Source organism: Centroberyx gerrardi, chromosome 11 (genome assembly GCF_048128805.1).
Source record: "Centroberyx gerrardi isolate f3 chromosome 11, fCenGer3.hap1.cur.20231027, whole genome shotgun sequence".
Taxonomy (NCBI): Eukaryota; Metazoa; Chordata; class Actinopteri; order Beryciformes; family Berycidae; genus Centroberyx; species Centroberyx gerrardi.
The window spans coordinates 18264648-18282869 of record NC_136007.1 but is presented as its reverse complement, the minus strand read 5'-3'; the positions used below and the strand labels follow the sequence as shown (position 1 = coordinate 18282869).

General features: G+C 41.4%; 1 protein-coding gene and 1 pseudogene across 1 annotated transcript; both read left to right on the top strand.

Moving 5' to 3' along the window:
• Positions 1-1986: 1986 nt before the first annotated feature.
• LOC139915506 (protocadherin-10 pseudogene) lies at positions 1987-6250 on the top strand (annotated as a pseudogene).
• A 6783-nt stretch (positions 6251-13033) lies between these two features.
• Positions 13034-15634, top strand: LOC139915507 (protocadherin alpha-C2-like). Its single transcript, XM_071904149.1, has 2 exons — positions 13034-15466; positions 15611-15634. The coding sequence occupies exons 1-2, from the start codon at positions 13034-13036 to the stop codon at positions 15632-15634; spliced, it is 2457 nt and encodes an 818-aa protein (XP_071760250.1).
• The last annotated feature ends 2588 nt before the right edge of the window (positions 15635-18222 follow it).

The following is an 18222-nucleotide window of genomic DNA, read 5'->3' as shown; positions in this document are numbered from 1 at the left end:
GAGCCCACGGAAAACCTCGCCATCTGCTGTGGTTTCATTCCAGCAGACAGATTGTGTTTTCAGTTCGGGGAACTGGGGCTTTTTAGAGCAGACGGGTGAAGCGTGCATTGAGCAGAGGTGGATGGTAAATAGATACAACTGCTCTACTTGAGTGTTAGTACAATGAGATATAGTGATAAAGATCTTTCTGGTCTTTGCCTCCTATAAGTGCTGCTATATTAGAAAGGAACCATCCCTGCCAGGTCAACCTTATTTCAGCTTTCATTCTTGCACTGTTCTAACTATAATAGGGATGTGCAAAAGTCTATTTTTTCAAGGTTGACCAGTGTGTTGTCTGAACGATTAGTAGACTAGACGGTCACAAGAAAGGCTTACTGTATATAGGCTGTACTGTGGAACGCTTAAGAATACGTTTCTTGTCTATCTTAATAATGAGAAAGCATGAACTGTGCGTTTTTTGAGGCAGGATGCTTATCAATTTCTTAAACTGATTAAAAAAAAGGACAAAGAGAAATGTCAAAGATCTTTCTGGTCTGTTGCTTCCTCTCTGCTCGTGTTGAGCACAGACCTGCAGCCTTGGTCTAGTTTACAATTTCTGTGTGCTGACATATTTTAGATGAATGATGAAACTTTAGGAGGGCATATGTAAGACAGCTTTCCACAACCTTTATAAAATTGGTGGGATTAGGCAACTTTGGCATCATCACAAAAAAAAAAAATGAATAGGTAATAGCATGCAGTGCGGTATGCTGCCTTTACACTTATCAAAATAAACCACAGGTCTATGTCAACAATAAAAAAAAAATCTATATAATATTCATATAATATCTCTATAATCTTAGTACTGTTGGTTTGGGTTGGGGCTTCTTATTTACTTTGATTTGATACGGGTTTAACTTAAGTAACACCAGTTTTAGTTTGGTAAAATATTTCAGTACACTCTTTACGCCATTAGCACTGAGCAATGAAAGAGAGAAGCCTCCTCAGGGTGGAAAAGATGTCAGCACCCATCAGTAGACTACTTTAATTTGCATAGTTTTCATGCCAACTTCCTTTTTAATATCCTAAATTTATCCAAACCATTAACATGTTTTTACATCAACCAGATTCATAGCCTCTCATTGCCTAACCACAAGACCTCAGAATGTTTGCTATGTTAACTTTCTTGTTGGTTTTATTTCATTTAAATGTATCTAATGTCTGATGAGTCTTTGCAAAGTTGATTAAAAACATGCTTTAACTGACAGAGTTTATTGGAAAGCTCCTGCTTGAAATCCCTTCATTCCAAGTCTCAAGAAGTAGAGGTTTATTCAACAGTAACTAATGGCATTTTTTAGCACACAAAATCTCTCTCTCGCTCTCTCTCTCTCTCTCTCTCTCTCTCTCTCTCTCTCTCTCTCTCTCTCTCTCTCTCTCTCTGGAGGAGTATTTAAGAACTGTAGATTTGTTTTAGTCTTGGTTTGTAGGAGTTATTATACATATATGATGTTTTGTTTGTAGCCTGTGTTAGGCTATTACAGCCATATCTGTTAAAAAGTAATAAAAAAAATCTTGCAAGAATGGGAATTAAGAGCTTTTGGCTTGAGGTCTAAGCCTAGAGGCTGTGACATGAATTTGATCGGGCTAGTAGCAGTGGGAAAGATTATGGTGCGTTCGAGGTGGAATTGGAGCAGATGTCGTTTCCCCCCTATTGGAACAGTAGGGCCAATAATACACACACACACACACACACACACACACACACACGGCCCACAACACTAATCTGAGACAGTATAACCCTTGCACACCCCTTTCTGTCTCCTCTCTTTTCTCTCATGCAGACATACGCGCTGTTACAGTACCACCTATGTCAAGTTTTTTCCAGACAGTATTTTTCTACTCCTCTCATACAGCTGAATTCTGCTTCGTTAATCATCTTATATCAGTGTAGTACTAGGGATATATAGTCCTTGATGTAAACTACTGCGGAATTGGTATAGCCTACAGATGGACATACGAGGTGCGAAGAAAGGACTGTGTGAAACATGGCATGTAGTCTGCCTTGTTGTGTTGATAACATGTTTCTTGGATGCAGTTTGGGGACAGATCCGCTACTCAATCCCAGAAGAACTGGAGCACGGGGCTTTTGTTGGAAATATTGCCGAGGACCTGGGCTTGGATTTGGAGAGGCTCTCTGCGCGCAGATTCAGGATAGTCTCAGGTGCCAAAAAGCAATATCTAGAGGTGAATTTAGAAAATGGGGTGTTATTTGTCAACGAGAGAATTGATCGTGAAGAACTATGCGAGCAGAGTTTGTCCTGTTCTTTTCATTTGCAAGTGGTCATAGAAAACCCTCTGGAGCTGTACAGGGTAGAGATGGAGATTTTGGACGTGAACGACAACTCTCCCAGTTTTCCTTGGACCGAGTTTAATCTGGATATATCAGAGTCCGCTGCGCCGGGATCCCGTTTCCCACTGGAGAGCGCACAGGACTTGGACGTCGGATCAAACTCGCTCCGCACGTATCTGCTGAGTGTAAATGAGCATTTCGTTTTGGACATCCAGACGCGCAGTGATGGCAGTAAATTTGCGGAACTAGTCCTGCAGAACCCGCTGGACAGAGAGCAGCAGAGCGCGCATCAAATGGTCCTGACGGCGGTGGACGGAGGCGCACCGGAGAGGTCCGGCACTGCGCAAATTGATATCACAGTTTTGGATGCAAATGATAACGCACCCGTGTTTGACCAGTCGTTTTACAGAGTCAGGCTTGTTGAAAATGCACCCAAAGGTACAGTTGTCATTAAACTCAATGCGTCTGATTTAGATGAGGGTCCCAACGCTGATATCACCTACTCCTTCAGCGGGCACGCTCCCATCAAAGTGCGCCAGCTTTTCAGCGTCGACTCGCGCACCGGGGAAATCAAAGTCAAAGGAGTGATAGACTATGAGAAGGCTAGGATGCATGAAATATATGTCCAAGCTAAAGATAAAGGCCCCTCCGCGGTGGCAGTTCACTGTAAAGTCCTGGTGAATGTTCTGGATAAAAACGACAACCTCCCGGAGGTGATCTTGACATCCGTGTCCACACCTGTCCAAGAGGACGCTCCCCCGGGCACGGTGATAGCTGTCATCAGCGTCATGGATAGAGACTCCGGTGAAAACGGGAATGTGGACTGTGAGATCCCCCACCACGTCCCCTTTCAACTCCACTCCTCCTTCAAGAACTACTATACATTAGTAACTTGTGATTTTCTGGACAGGGAGACGGTGGCCGAGTATAACATCACGCTTACCGCCCGAGATATGGGCACTCCACCCTTATTCACTCGGAAAACTATTTTAGTCCAAGTGTCTGATATGAATGATAACGCACCTCACTTCAAACAGCCATCCTATACTGTTTATTTGACCGAGAATAACGCGCCGGGGGCATCCATTTGTTCGGTGACTGCCCTGGATCCGGATTCAGGTCAAAATGCCTATCTCTCCTATTCTATACTGGAAGGCGATATACAAGGAATGCCCGTGTCCACATACGTGTCCATAAACTCAGACAACGGGAACATTTACGCACTGCGATCTTTTGACCACGAACAACTAAGAAACTTTCAAATCACAGTTCAAGCTCATGATGCAGGTTTTCCGCCGCTGAATAACAATGTGTCCGTGAATATCTTTATTTTGGACCAAAATGACAATGCACCTCTTATTGTGTCACCGGTACCGCAAAACGGCACGCCACCGACTGAAGTAGTTCCCAGATCAGTCGATGCCGGTTACCTTGTTACCAAGATCACAGCTATGGATGCAGATGCGGGTCAAAACTCGCGTCTTTTCTACCAGATGCTCCAGGCAACCGACCCGAGTTTGTTCAGCATCGCTCTGTACACAGGCGAAATCAGGACGATACGCAGATTGGTGGAGAAAGACCCCACAAGGCAAAGACTGGTCATTCTGGTCAAGGACAATGGTCAGCCGCCCCTCTCGGCCACAGTTTCCATCATCCTGTCAGTGGTTGACAGCTTGCCAGATTCGCAGCCCGATTTGGGTGACCTGTCACTGAGCCCACATCACAGCTCTAACTTCACCCTGTACTTAATGGTGTCCCTGGGCGCAATCTCTTTCACGTTTCTGGTGGCTATTATCGTCCTGGTTACAGTAAGGGGATTGAAGGGCAGACCGTCCACCCGAGAATACAGCTTCCTCTCCCTCGGCGGGTGCTGCTGCTGCTGTTCCCGGTCAGAGGCATCTACCACCACGGAGGTGTTCAAAAAGTCCAACTTAAACGTGCAGATGTCCACAGGTGGCCCGAATTGCGCCGAGGCGAACGGAAACAGCGCCCTTTCCCAGGTCTATTGTTACAAAATGTGTCTGACACCGGAGTCGTCCAAAAGTGACTTCATGTTCCTCAAGCCTTGCAGTCCAATAATGGCAATTCCCCAGAATAATGCCAAGAGCACAGACTACCTGACTTCTGGCTGGAGCGCACTGGACCGCAACGAGCTGACCAACAACAGAGGCGCAACCCCAAACGAGGTAAATACTGTTCAAAACATATTGAAACACTCAAATGGAAAGGAATCATTGTGTTGTATCGTCATGGCGGTAACGTGTCAGTAAAATCATAACTTTTTCTATAACAAATAGTGTAACGAATTATTTCGATTTCAGCAATAGCATAACGGTTAAGAAAAAGTTGACTTTCTCTGGGTGGGAGTGGCCTATCCCCACTACTTTGCTTTTATCAAACCAAAGGATGACAACAACCTTGGACATCATTCACATGAAAGCCAAATGAGTTATACTGATTTTGTTTTATTTTTTTGGAGAGGATGTCACCAATTATGCCATATAAGGCCTATGTAACAAGCAGTGTACCAAATTATTGTTGTGAGAGAGTGATAATATAATAGCCTACCACTTAACAGTTACTTGGCAAGTTACTTAGCAAGTACTAAGTAATTTGTCACTTGCAATTTTGTGCTATTTTGTGTCTTCTGCTGTCTTTGTCTGCATCATTTTGATAGGCTTGTTCTTTGTAAAGTCCTTTAAGACATGCTTTGTGATGAAAGGCTATAGAAACTTGCCTTATTAGATTAGTCATCAAGATAAAAGCCATGGAGAGAGTTTATTATGTAGCCTAAACATTTTTTATTCTAAATAAAACACAAGAAAATATTATCTCTTCCCATGGTTACATCCTATTATGGTTTTCATGGACATGTAGAGAAACAGGCATGTTGGCCAAATTGACTTTGACCATACAGTATCTTCAACATCTGATGCGTATGGGCCACAGAGGATATAAGAAAATACATGACTGCATCATTACACTAATGCAATGCCATTGTTATACTTGTGCTGGTCACTGATCTACAAAGTGACCATATGTTTTTAATTTTGCAGCTTAAGCATTCAAACAAGGACTGGACTTGGACAAAGAACCAACGGAACTCGGCATACAAGAGGTGAATACAGTGTTAACACACACACACACACACACACACACACACACACACACACACACACACTTAAACTTACTCTTTTGTTCTCTCTCTCTACAGGTACAGCTCAGTAAATATGGAGAGCACTCTTCCACGTCATCCCAAACACGACCCAGATGGGTTTTCCTGCTCTGTGTCACCACAGTACTGGACCTGGGGAAACCATATGCGTGGTAGGTGGCCAAGAGTGGCACTATGAAATTTGGGCCTTCTGTTAGAGTTCATATAGTGGGCATGAACATAAGGATTGAATCTGAAATATGAATAGGTGACCCTAAGAGCAGAAAAACACACCTGCCACCAAAACAAGGGGATATTTTAATGCACCAACAGGAGGACACAACCCAATTAATGGAGTCATTGCAACAAAGTGTTCATTTGCAGAAAAGTTGAAATTAGGAAGATACATTTAGAACCATCACAGTATCTTTAAATATGAGGTCTTTGTAGACATAATCTTATAACACAAATTGTGGTTCATGTGCATCTTTACAGACTGCAAGATTTCTCTTCAGGAGGGGGGCGTGCCTAACTACTCGTGGACTCCAAAGTACACTCAGCCTAACTCTGCACCGGCACCACCAGACTACCAGCACAATGTATACATTCCTGGCACCCCATCTGGCTACTGCACTCTGAAGCCGGCACCCAGAGGTGAACTGGACGTGTACAACACCTTCTCTACTTTTGGGAAGAAAAAGAGATTCCTCTACGAACAAACTTTCGACAGAGATGATGGTCTCATAAGCAATGATATCTTTAAATGATACACCGACAATATATTCTATGTGTTGGTGATACATGCCATTCAGTGATTAGCTCCATCAGTAACAGTAACTTTACTCCCGTGTGGCAGCATTCATCCTGGAGGCTGAGAGTAAGCTTCTCCCACTTCTTCTAACATCTGCAACCCAATATTATCTGAGTTTGTGTTTATTTAACTGAACTGAGAACATTTTTTTTACCCTCAAATTGATTGCTCTTCAAAGACTGACAGTGTGATACAGTTAAACATGAGTTTTAAATCTCTTTCTTTGTAAAAAGGTTGTTTATATTTATAATTTTTGTAAATACTAGAATAAAGTATTTGGAGTGATGGTGGGTTCTGCAAGTGGTAATGACAGAATTTTCCATCAAGTCAATCCTTTAAAGAATATATGTGTTTTTATCTATAGCTGACATATTCAACAAAGGATATGTGTTTTCATCTATAAGTACTGTACTCAACAGCCTTGTTAGATCATTATTATTCACAATTAGATCTTGGTCGGATAAACAAGCCAGGCAATTTACATTGGCTACAGTTACACTTACACGTCATTTCAGTGCAAAATTTATCATCCGATCATTAAGTGACAGGTCTGGATGCACAAAAACTGGATTTCTCTTACATTTCCCTTGAATCTTCAAAACCAGATATGGAACTAGTCAGGCTCCCATTGTGCTTGCAAATCTATGTAGTCTGGATGCAATCCAGCAACAATGCGCATACAAGCAATGCAAAGAGATGGAGAGGGAGTGTATAGAAAAGTAATACAGACACAGATTTAAGTAAATACAACAGCAGACACATAAGAGCTGTTTTCAGGCCAAGTGTGGACAAACAGCAATGTGATCTCATAAAATCTGTTATATCTAAAAAAAATCACATGAAAATGGTGAGTGTAACCGTATCCTTTAGTACCTAATGGTGTACAAACAGGTTTGTGATATAGACATAATTCACTCACTGGTTTATATGCATTCCAGATGACTTGGAATGATCAGTGGGTGTGATTTATTTCTCTATAGTTGAATTACATATTTATTTTCAGTGTCACTAATGACTCCTTATATCGTCTATGTATATATTAATATCAATAAAGCTGTCCTCAACTCTGTCTATGAATATAGTCATCTTTTGACAGAAATGCAATCATTCAATCCGTTGAGAGCATCTGCACAAAGAGTATTTCAATGAGAGAAGTTCTGAATCTTAAGCAGCTGCTGAGTGGTGAGTTGAATGCAGTACAGTAGACAGAGTTATAGTATTGCCTGTAGCAGTCAGTCCTGTAACTATAGAACACCATGATAGAGAACCAGCTGAAGTTAACATTAGTGGTATTCAATCTCATTTTCTTGCTATTTGCAACTTTTAAACAATGTCAACTTTTTATTGAACATGTAGGTTTTTGGTATATAGTGCCATGACATTTCTTTAGTTTGACAGAGTAAATGCATAAATTACATTTTCCACTCCCTATATGACATGTCATTTTGGATATCTTGGATTGGGCTATTGAGGTTTACTGAAAACAGTGATGATAAGGAGAAGAGCAGTTATGGAATCAGACAAAAGAATCATGTCAAAAAAAAAAAAAAAATGAGATGCTGTACATGTGGCATGGTTCTGAAATCACTGTTAAGGCTGAATGGATATAACTGCCAAATGAGCATTGATTTTACTAGGAATAAATAAATACTTCAATAGAAATATTATGTAACAGAATAGCAGAAAAAGGACAATTTTGAGTCTTGCAATAAAAAGGGCAGGTTGAGGTAAACGTTTCTCAATTGCATTTATTAGCAAAAGCAATTGATAGTTCCATAAGTGGACCTTTTTCAAAGACAAGCATGAAGAGCGATTTGGAATCTTAGCTATGTGTATTGTATGAGTGTTAACAATATGATCTCATTCATAAAATTGTACTTGGATTTCATCTTGACTGCAACCTTAAAATTATTTTTTTTATATTTCTGAACAACCACTCTCGCTGCCATCAAGAGCAGGCATAGAACTAGGGATTTTTTTTTCACATCAGTTTAAAAGTGTATAAATCACAGTTATGTGTTTCTGCCTTGCACATTTCTAAGATCAAGTTTGATCTTAGCATATGAGCGTATGAGAGAATTGGATAAAATGAGACAGGTGCACTTTTAGCAAACTGGCTTCAAGATTGCCTCTCATAAAACAAAGTGGAGCAGAACTGGCAAGGCTGGCAAAGCCAATAAATGCCTTCATCCGATAGGCTGTGGTTATGCATCTGCTTATTTGGATACACACAATGCTTGCCCTGCCTTTGCATGGTGCCTGTGAAAGCTGTTATTACCAACTCAATCTGGGTTTGATCCCCGGCCCCTTCTGGGGTGGAGTTTGTGTGGGTCTCTCTGTAATGGTTTGGTGACCTGTCCAATGTTCTGCCCAATGTATATGGTGGGATAGGCTGCAGCCCCCTATAAACGGTTAAGTGAATAGTGAAAATGAATGAATTAGTTGTTTCTGATCAGAGTTGTAGGTCAAGCTACCAAGGTTACAGGCCTCAGCTTGGACATGCTTGGACATGGGGGACACCAAATATAGGCCCCACTGGACAATTTGGCCAGGCCTTGGAGTCCAATTAGTCGCAGTTCCCTGCCAAGAAAAATCAGAGCGAAATGTTTACAGCTAAGCTTTCCCCACAAAATCCTGAAGCTGAAGGCGAGAGCCCAGTCTTGAGTGTGACTCTCACTCTACGACAATAAAAAGGCACAACAACCTCACCTGCAGGCTTGCTGCCAGTGTAGAGTCAGGGGCCTCAAGCAGCCCCAGGTTCCTACAAAGAATGTGCACCACTTCAAGCGAGCACACATATATGTGAAGCCATGGAATAAGTAGCTGTTGTTGTTGTTTTTGTTGTAGTGTCAGCTCATGGATCAAAGCATCATTTAACCTTTCTCTACACATTCTGGAGTGTAAACCTTTGGTTAAAACAGCTACTGTGATGATAATCCCAAAGATCCATCTCCTCCTACTGCAGCAGACTCATCTACCCCAGACCCACGGGTTAATCTTGGGTTTGGGCCTGACTGCCTTAATGGAAGTTCAAAAAGCTGAGAGCCAAGTGCCAATCCCATACTCTACTCAAGATTGACTCAAATGGATAAGACCTTCAGGAAAAAGCTGAACCCACATCCCTGTCGTTTAGAGGCTATTTGAGCACCCAGAGCCTGAAAGACAAATCCAGATACAACTATATCCTGCCAAGTAATAACAGGCAGACGAGCCAAGATATATCTGAGACTGTATCACAACCAATACCAAAAAGACCCAGGCTAGGCAGCCAGTCACATATGTCCCTCATATGTTCCATGTGCTATAAGCAGAGACACATACATATGTCCAAATTATGTGCCATGTAAATTCTGTGCCCAATAAAGGCATTTTTTTTTCTCTGCTTTCTCTCATAAATAATCATTAGCTTCCACAACCCATCTCTGGTTGTGCAGAGAAGTCTCCTTTTTCTCCACAAGAGGGTGCCTTTCCCTCACATATTCCTGTTCTAGGGAGACTAACCACCAAGCCCCAGAATGGCAGATTTGTCAAACCTTGCCATTGCCAATGCAGAATGTGGAAAGGGTATATACTGTAGATTGCAGCTCACCATGTTTCCCAATGTTTTACCGGTGTCATAAGAACCACAGCAACAGAATCATTAGTACTTATCCTACTCAAAATTATGCTCTCCCTATTTATTATGGCCTGTCTATTACCTATATGCATGCTAACTTTTGTTTTTAAGTTTTGAACTATTTCATAATTGATTCAATTGTGCATTTTGAAGCTGTAGTTTTGTGGTGTCTAGCAATTATCCTGTTAAGTGTCTGTCTATCAATGTCAGTAAGCCTTGGCTTGTGACAATTTTTCAGTTTTTGTGACCGATGCACCATTGACTGACTATTGGAACTTTGTCAGTTGCCTTGTGTTGTTAGTAAACTTATATAAAAAAGTGAAGATTGTCAGACCTTGTTAATTGCCATTCAACTTAATATGACTTGCTTATGTAGCTGCCTTTGTAATTGTGGATTAATTATACCAAACTTTTTAATGTAGTGTTTCCATTATTTTCTCCACGCCTGTAGTTCCTTAATAAACAACGACCAGCTGCTTTATTGTAAAAAGAACAGAACAGAATCTTGGGAAAAAGAGGCTCACTCTCTTTGGGGCCTTTATTTTTTCCCTTGCTGGACCAGACCACCATCCGGCTTACAGATCAAATCAACTCATGGTCAAGGATTAGGGCTTACTCAAGTGTCACTCCAGTCCTAAAGCTGTCTACTATCCATGAGCCTTTCTCCTGACACAGCCAGCCAGACAGTAGGGCAGCAGCCCTCTGTTGCTGATGAATTGCAGATAAGAACTCCATTATAGAAAAATCCACCTTAAAACACTATAACACTATTAAAAAAAACACAATTTTCCACTGATGTTCAATACAGGGGGAAATGCGTTTTGCATATGGGCCGTGACTCAATTTTTCTCGACTGGGAAAAACTCACTCTCTGGCAATTAATATTGTTGTCACTATTACTGTCTCCACCTACACTTAAAACAAAGCTGAATACAACAAGTATTCAGGAATGTTCTCTGGAGTTTGTTGAAAGGCATTCTGGGAAATGTAGCAAATCACTAACTGAAGTAGAAGTAGACAAGGCAGGTTGAGGGAAAGTGGATACAACAAAAAGGCAAATGATAATATTTCATCACAAAATAACTCCTGGAATCCATTGAACATCACAGATTGATGATATGGTGTGTGGCTTAAGGCTGGAGCTGCCTGTAATTCTCCCAGTCAGCACTGGATGGAGCTAAAAGGGAATAATGATGAGGCCCTCACTCACCTCATCAACCCTGACAGTGTCACATCAGTAACCAGTTCCTTTAGTGCACAGATACTGTAGATTGTCAGGCACGCAAACAAATTAAAATAGAACCTGATAGCAGAAAGCACAAATAGCGACAAACACAAAAAGCGGATAGAATATGACACTGACAGACAGGCCATGAAACATCTTCTAGGTCACTCTAAAGGAAATGCAACACAATGTGTTACCCCATTGCAGTGGTTAAATTCAGGTGCGAGTGCAGTTGACGTTTCACTTCTCCATAGTACCAAAGGAGGATCAAATAACCTGCTTCAATTATTGCATATAGTGTGTGCTGGCCTTCAGGTGGAATCCAGGCTTTGCTTGTCTAAAGGTCATATTTTAGCTGAGTCATATTAGTCATATTTAGCTGTTGTCTGTTGTAATCTAAGCTGTGTCACATGGTCAGCAGATTTTCCTTGATGCCAGGGTATTTTTTATGTGACTCTAGAGCTGGCCTGGTGTCATTTAGCAGACGCTTTTGTCCAAAGCGACTACAATAAGTGCATTTTGTCAACAGCAACAGCATTTCACTATCTATGCAGCTGATGTTGGAGGTTTAGAGAGATACAATAATAACAGTTTCTTATCTTATTGTTTTATTACATATTTTTCTAGCTTTTCTGTCTTGCCTAATAATGCTGATAGTCACACATAACCACGCTGTCCTTGAACAAGACTCTGAAGCAAGCAAACATAAATTCAACCACATTTATCAACCCTGCTGACTCCCAATCGTGCCTCAACTCAAATTGTTACACACTACAAATACTCTTCTACAAACACATTACCAAAACAATCACCAACATAAGCCTCACAAATGTGCACCATTGTCAGTCACATACATAACTCAAATTCCAAACAGGAATGCCCATTAATTCCACTATTGGCAAAAAGGAAGAGTATGCAAACCTTTAACCAATAAGGTGCCAACAGTTGCCAGTACACTTTAATGTAATGTAGGGGATCATTACCTAGATTTTTCTATAATGGGAAAAATATGATTAGTACTAGTATTATTGTTAGTTATTGTTGCAAAAGAAATTAGAGCTGGCTAGTCTTGCATGCACCATACTTTTTGAGCGTGCATTGGTCAGCAGTGAGACTATCAGTCTCCATAAATATCATAAAACAATTTCCTCCTTTTACTCATTGTGTGCACTAAAATCCCTCTCTCTTTGATGAGATTACTGCCGGGATTGAGTGAGGAATACCAGACAGAATTGAGAAGTACGGCCTGTAAGCACAATTTTAGGCATCTATTTCACTTTATGGAATACTTTAAGCTACAACAAAGGCCATATTTCTAAATAACAAATTTAAGAATTACTAAAGTGATCCCATTATGATCTCCACCTTCACTTGCAATATGCCTATCACAATATTGGCAGGAATTACGACAGGACCAGATTATTATGACACTAAATTAGGAATAATACAATATATACAACTGCCTGTAATCTTTTCTTAATTAAATACCATTAACTTTGAAATTACATTACTAGGTCACCACCTCTAATCTGTCAACTGCTCTGTTTTACATTTCACATCAACAACCGAAGAGTGGTCATGAAAGACCAAGTAAGATCATGTTTTAAATATTTAAATATTGGATCAAAATCTGATGCCTTTTTGAAACTCTTGCTTCAAAAAAGCATCAGGTTTGTACACCCTTAAATTGAAGGAGGCCACCACATCACAAAAATCCTGCCTACGCCCATGCACAGCATCACGGCTCGAGAGCCCAGCACCTCCTGTAGTATATGGCCTACTGCAGCTACAACGCGTGGACTCAAGAATGACAACGGTGGTCTTCTACACCAACGGATTGTAAGGACAGGGTCAGTTTTACCAGTATTGTCGTTAATTCGTTTTGAAATAACATTATGATGGCGCTTATCATTGCATCTGCACGGACACGATGGATCGTGGCTCTTTTTGCATTCGTTGCACTATGGGGATTTGCGCTTTCCATCACTCGCTACTCCATACCAGAAGAAATGGAAGAGGGCTCTTTTGTTGCCAATTTGGCCACAGATTTGGGTCTCGATATTCGCAGTTTGATACAACGGAAAGCAAAGCTCGATGACATCCACAGTAAAAATTATCTTGACATCAACAAAGACACGGGAGAGCTGTTCATTCGTGAGAAGATAGACCGGGAAAGCATATGCATGAGTAAAACAACGTCTTGCTTTCTGAAAATGGATGTCATACTTGAAAACCCTATTCGTATTTTTAACATTGAGTTAGAAATAATGGACATCAATGATAATGCGCCCGTATTTCGCAGAAAGACAATGCACTTGGACATTTCGGAGGCAACCCCTCCCGGTGAGAGATTTTCATTGACAAACGCCGTGGATGCAGATGTGGGGGCGAATTCAATCAAGACCTACTATCTCAGCGAAAGCGAATATTTCAGCATCGATATACAGACTGGGAGTGACGGCTCAAAATATGTCGATTTAGTTCTCAACGGGAATTTGGACCGAGAGGAACATGCGATTCACAATTTGATTTTAACCGCTGTGGATGGTGGGGTCCCTGCCCGCTCCGGCACAGCCAGCATCATCATTAAGGTCCTGGATATCAATGACAACGCCCCCCTATTCAGTCAGCCGGTATTCACAGTCAATGTCCCGGAGAACTCACCAGTAGGGACGGTGGTCATGACTTTAAACGCAACAGACTTGGACGAGGGCGCAAACGCCGAGTTAATGTATTCCTATACGCTGTACACCTCCGAGAAGACACAAGAGCTGTTCTCACTTGATCCAAACACGGGAGAGATCAAGGTGAAGGGAGTCATCGATTACGAGGGGAGTCAAAGTTTTGAGATGTACATACAGGCCCAGGACAGAGGGGCAACCCCGCTGTCGGGATACTGCAAAGTGATGGCGTTTGTCACTGACCTGAATGACAACTATCCCGAGGTGACCATTAAGTCTCTGAAAAGCACATTGAGGGAAGATGTCCCTGTAGGAACACTGATAGCAGTGGTAAGTGTCAGTGACCAGGACTCAGGAGTCAACGGCCTTGTTGACCTCACCCTGAGCCGACAAGCATCCTTACCGTTTCTTCTCAACAAATCTTCAGAGGATTACTTTGAGCTGCTTGTTTCAAAGCCACTGGACAGAGAGATAGTCAGTAGATATGACATCACATTTAGAGTTACAGACAGAGGCTCGCCCTCCTTATCTGACAATGAGACCATCATTGTGGAGATTTTGGACATCAATGACAATGCACCCACATTCCCCCAGTCATTCTACGCAATCCATGTTGTGGAGAATAATGCACCAGGGGCGTTATTGACATCTCTAAGTGCGTTTGACCCAGATCTCAATGAGAACCAGTACTTGGTTTATTTCATAATGGAGAAGGAGATTTTAAACACGTCTATGTCAATGCTGTTCTCTATCAATCCAGAGAACGGTAACCTGTATGGCCTGAAAACCTTTGACTATGAGAGAGAGAGGGAATTCCTTTTCCACATCGAGGCTAGAGACTCTGGTGTTCCCCCGCTCAGCAGCAATGTGACGGTTCATATCATCATTCTGGACCAAAATGACAACACCCCTCTCATAGTATCCCCCTGGCGGGCACAAGGCTCTGTTATTGAGGAGGTGATACCGAGGTCCACAGAAAAGGGACACTTAGTGGCCAAAGTGATTGCCATCGACGCAGACTCTGAACAGAACTCCAGGGTCACATATCAGCTCCTGCAGATCAGTGATTCAACACTATTCAGCCTAGACCAGTATAATGGTGAAATCCGGACAACAAGGATGTTCAGTTACAGAGACCCACGGCAACAGCGACTAGTAATAGTTGCCAAAGACAACGGCGAACCTGCTCTCTCTGCTACAGTCACCATCAAGATATCAACAGTAGAACATGTCATGTCATTTTCAGAGACCACAGAGGTGCCAATAGAGTATGACGTCTTCACAGACCTAAACCTGTATTTAGTTATTGGTTTAGGGACTGTGTCCTTTCTATTACTGATAACCATCTTGGTGATTATAGTGCTGAAGTGTCAAAAACCAAAGCCGAAGGCCATCAAGATCCCCCCAGCCAATAGAAACAGCGTGATCAGCAGGAACAGTGTGATCAGCCAGAGGAGCTCCACCATTGCAGATTCCACGCTCATCTCCAGTGACGCCTACTGGTACAGTTTGTTCTTAGCAGAAACCAGGAAAGGCAAGGTGGTGGTGAGGCAGCCCATAGTGCCCAAAGGAGCTGGGTACTTTGTGTCCAGTATACCCAGGAGCATAGGGCCCAGTGAGACCAGTGACTCCAGAGCATCCACACTACAGGTATGTATGCTATTCAGATGTAGGCTCAATTTGGCTGTGATTTGGTCTCAGTAGTTGGTAATTGATGAACAGGTACAATAAATTATTTTGAAACTCAAATTTTGGTGACAACTGAGCTGAAAATGGCTAATGCTCATGTTGCAGGTGTTTACAGACAACACAGAGTGAACCAAAACAGCGAGACACGTAAATGCTGTGTTCAGGGACTCAATATGAAAAGTTTTCACACATCATGATTTTTGATCTGTTGCATCTGTTGATGCAGATGTTATATTTAATACCTAATACTGACTAATAATGGTTTTAGTTGAGAGAAAGTGCATCTACTGTATGTGATATTGCATTGCCATCTGGCAGCGAAGTATGACGTTGAAATTCTAAATATGTTTTAATCACATCCTATAATGGAACTTCACTACATTTTAATATTTTTATTTATTTATTTATTTATTTTCAAGGGAGTCAAGAGTGGTAAAGAGATTAATGACTGTGTTTAAGGTCCTCAGCAGATTCCTGATTGTTGCTGCATTGATACCTGCAAAATGTGTTACCTATATTTATTCATCTGCCCATGTATTATTACATTAGGGTATTTTAAAACAATGTAGTCCACAATTTAATCCTCACAGGAGTACACTGAAATGCATTTAGGTTGCAGCATTGACTGGAAAATCAAAGCTGGCATTTGTATGTATCTTTTACCTCACACTAATCACAAAAACTGTACACAGTGTTGCAGATTTTTCTTGGTGTTCAAGTTAAGTTTTTAAGTGGGATTTTCCATCAAGTGATGTCACCCAGAGGAAATTGAACCCTTGTTGTGTAATCTAACACTGAAATGAAATTATGCAAATGCTCTACAAGAATGACCCAAAGACTCAGTGAGGGATGATGTTGTAAAAATATAGTCTACAAATTATTAGGACGATTTATATACTTGAAGAACTGATGAGGTTTATAGGCAGTGCATTCAAAACAAAGAATTAGAAGCTAATATCTAATGATCTGAATACAATAGTAAAATCGATATTAGGAAATCAGTTACACCTAAAATAAGGACAAAATAACACTGAAGTTCATTATCAAAGAAATGTCCTTCTAAAGCTAAACATCTGCATTTTAACTGCATCGTTATTATATCATTAGAAATCAGCAAGAGTCGCAGAAGATAAAGCCCAAAAAATGTGCCAGTGTCCAAATTCTTTTGAAGTGCACTTCATATGTAGGTCATTTATTGTAGACATACTGTATAGCCTGACACACAATCAGGGCATAGCTAGTGGGGGGAAGAGGGGGAGTGCTTTAACAAAGCCCAAAGATGGAGGGGGCCCTTCAGAGAGAAGAGGTGCTACTGTACTGAGTTAGATGCATCATGCTGGGGGCCTCCAGAATTTGTAGCACTGCCCCTGCACGTAATATACTGTAAGTAATATGCTACTGAATTTGATACAGATGTTTTTTGTCTTTGTGCAGCAGGATTTGCAGACCAAAAAGAAATGAGTGATTCACTGAAAAATTACACAAAATGATTATACATAAAAGTGAGAGAGAGAGTGAGAGAGAGAGAAATTTGTGCATACATGTGTGTTTGTGCATGCCTGTGTATAGCAAGTGTGAGCTTGTCTGATTTTCACACACGCGCACACACACTCACCACTGAACCTGTCTCTTTTTTCTATTCTTAAGTATTCAAAATGAAAGGAAGTCCATTCTACAACTGGAGGTATGCTGGTTGCTAACAACATGTTGTAGGGCCACTGTAATTGTGTAGACATTTGCTAGTCTTTCTTATTTGGTACAAATTGTTGGGTTGGCTCAAACAATTGGTTGTTTAACTGTCACAGTTCTCAATGCAAACCCAATGTAAACCTTTGGTCACCACGTTTACCTGACTTTGCCCCGAGAGCAGAATAGAAAGGATTTTGTAAGATTTCCATCCGTTCTTGGTCTCGCTCTGTCCCCCTCCCTCACAAAATACACACTCTTCTTTCCATTGCCCTTCAATGCAATGCTACTGTGTTAAATTGGCCAATCTCTGAAGCGAGAAACCAATCAACTTACTGAGAGCTGAGATTAGGACCAAATTGGCCGCCGGTCAGATTTGTGTTGTGCACATCTGGCTCGCCTGGCAGAGATTCGGGGCAAAGTGATGTCACAGATAAAATAAGGGATTAAGGAACGGACTGTCCTGAATAAGTTCCCAGTCTGTATTATACCTGAGAGCACAGATCCCTCCACAGACGCTCTGTCAGGGCGGATTTCTAATCAGTGGGCGACATCACAAACTAATATGGAACCTACATTTTGCCCTCTGCCACAAACCACATGATGGACATAAACAGTATTTCAGTAGTTGTGACACTGGCCCACCAATCCCACATCGTGATGCCTGCTTGTGCATGCCTTGATGATACTTTCTGCCTCCCTAGTTTAGTCGATGGTTTGCTTTTATTACATTTTTGCTGTGCATTTTAATATGGCTGATATCTATGCTCGATTCTGTATAAATTGACAAAAAATCTGAATATTAAACAAGAGTAATTTGAACAAATACCTTGAAAAACTGATAGCAACATGAATAACCGGAGGCAAGATATATATTTACACCCGGAATCGAAATGTCTCTGAAACCCAATGATATTCGATTATTGGTGGCAGTAACCAGTCAGGATCCAATGTTGCATGAGTGACGACTTTCTATGGGTTCATAGTCAGGTTGACTTTCTATCTTGGCTAATTCTGTGTTCTGTCTGTCT

What these genes read in the sequence shown, in the direction of transcription:
- LOC139915507 (XM_071904149.1), top strand. Translation starts at nt 13,034, where the DNA reads ATGGCGCTTATCATTGCATCTGCACGGACACGATGGATCGTGGCTCTT. An exon ending in CCAGAGCATCCACACTACAG is followed by an intron (nt 15,467 to 15,610) that starts GTATGTATGCTA and finishes CTCATGTTGCAG; the next exon opens with GTGTTTACAGACAACACAGA.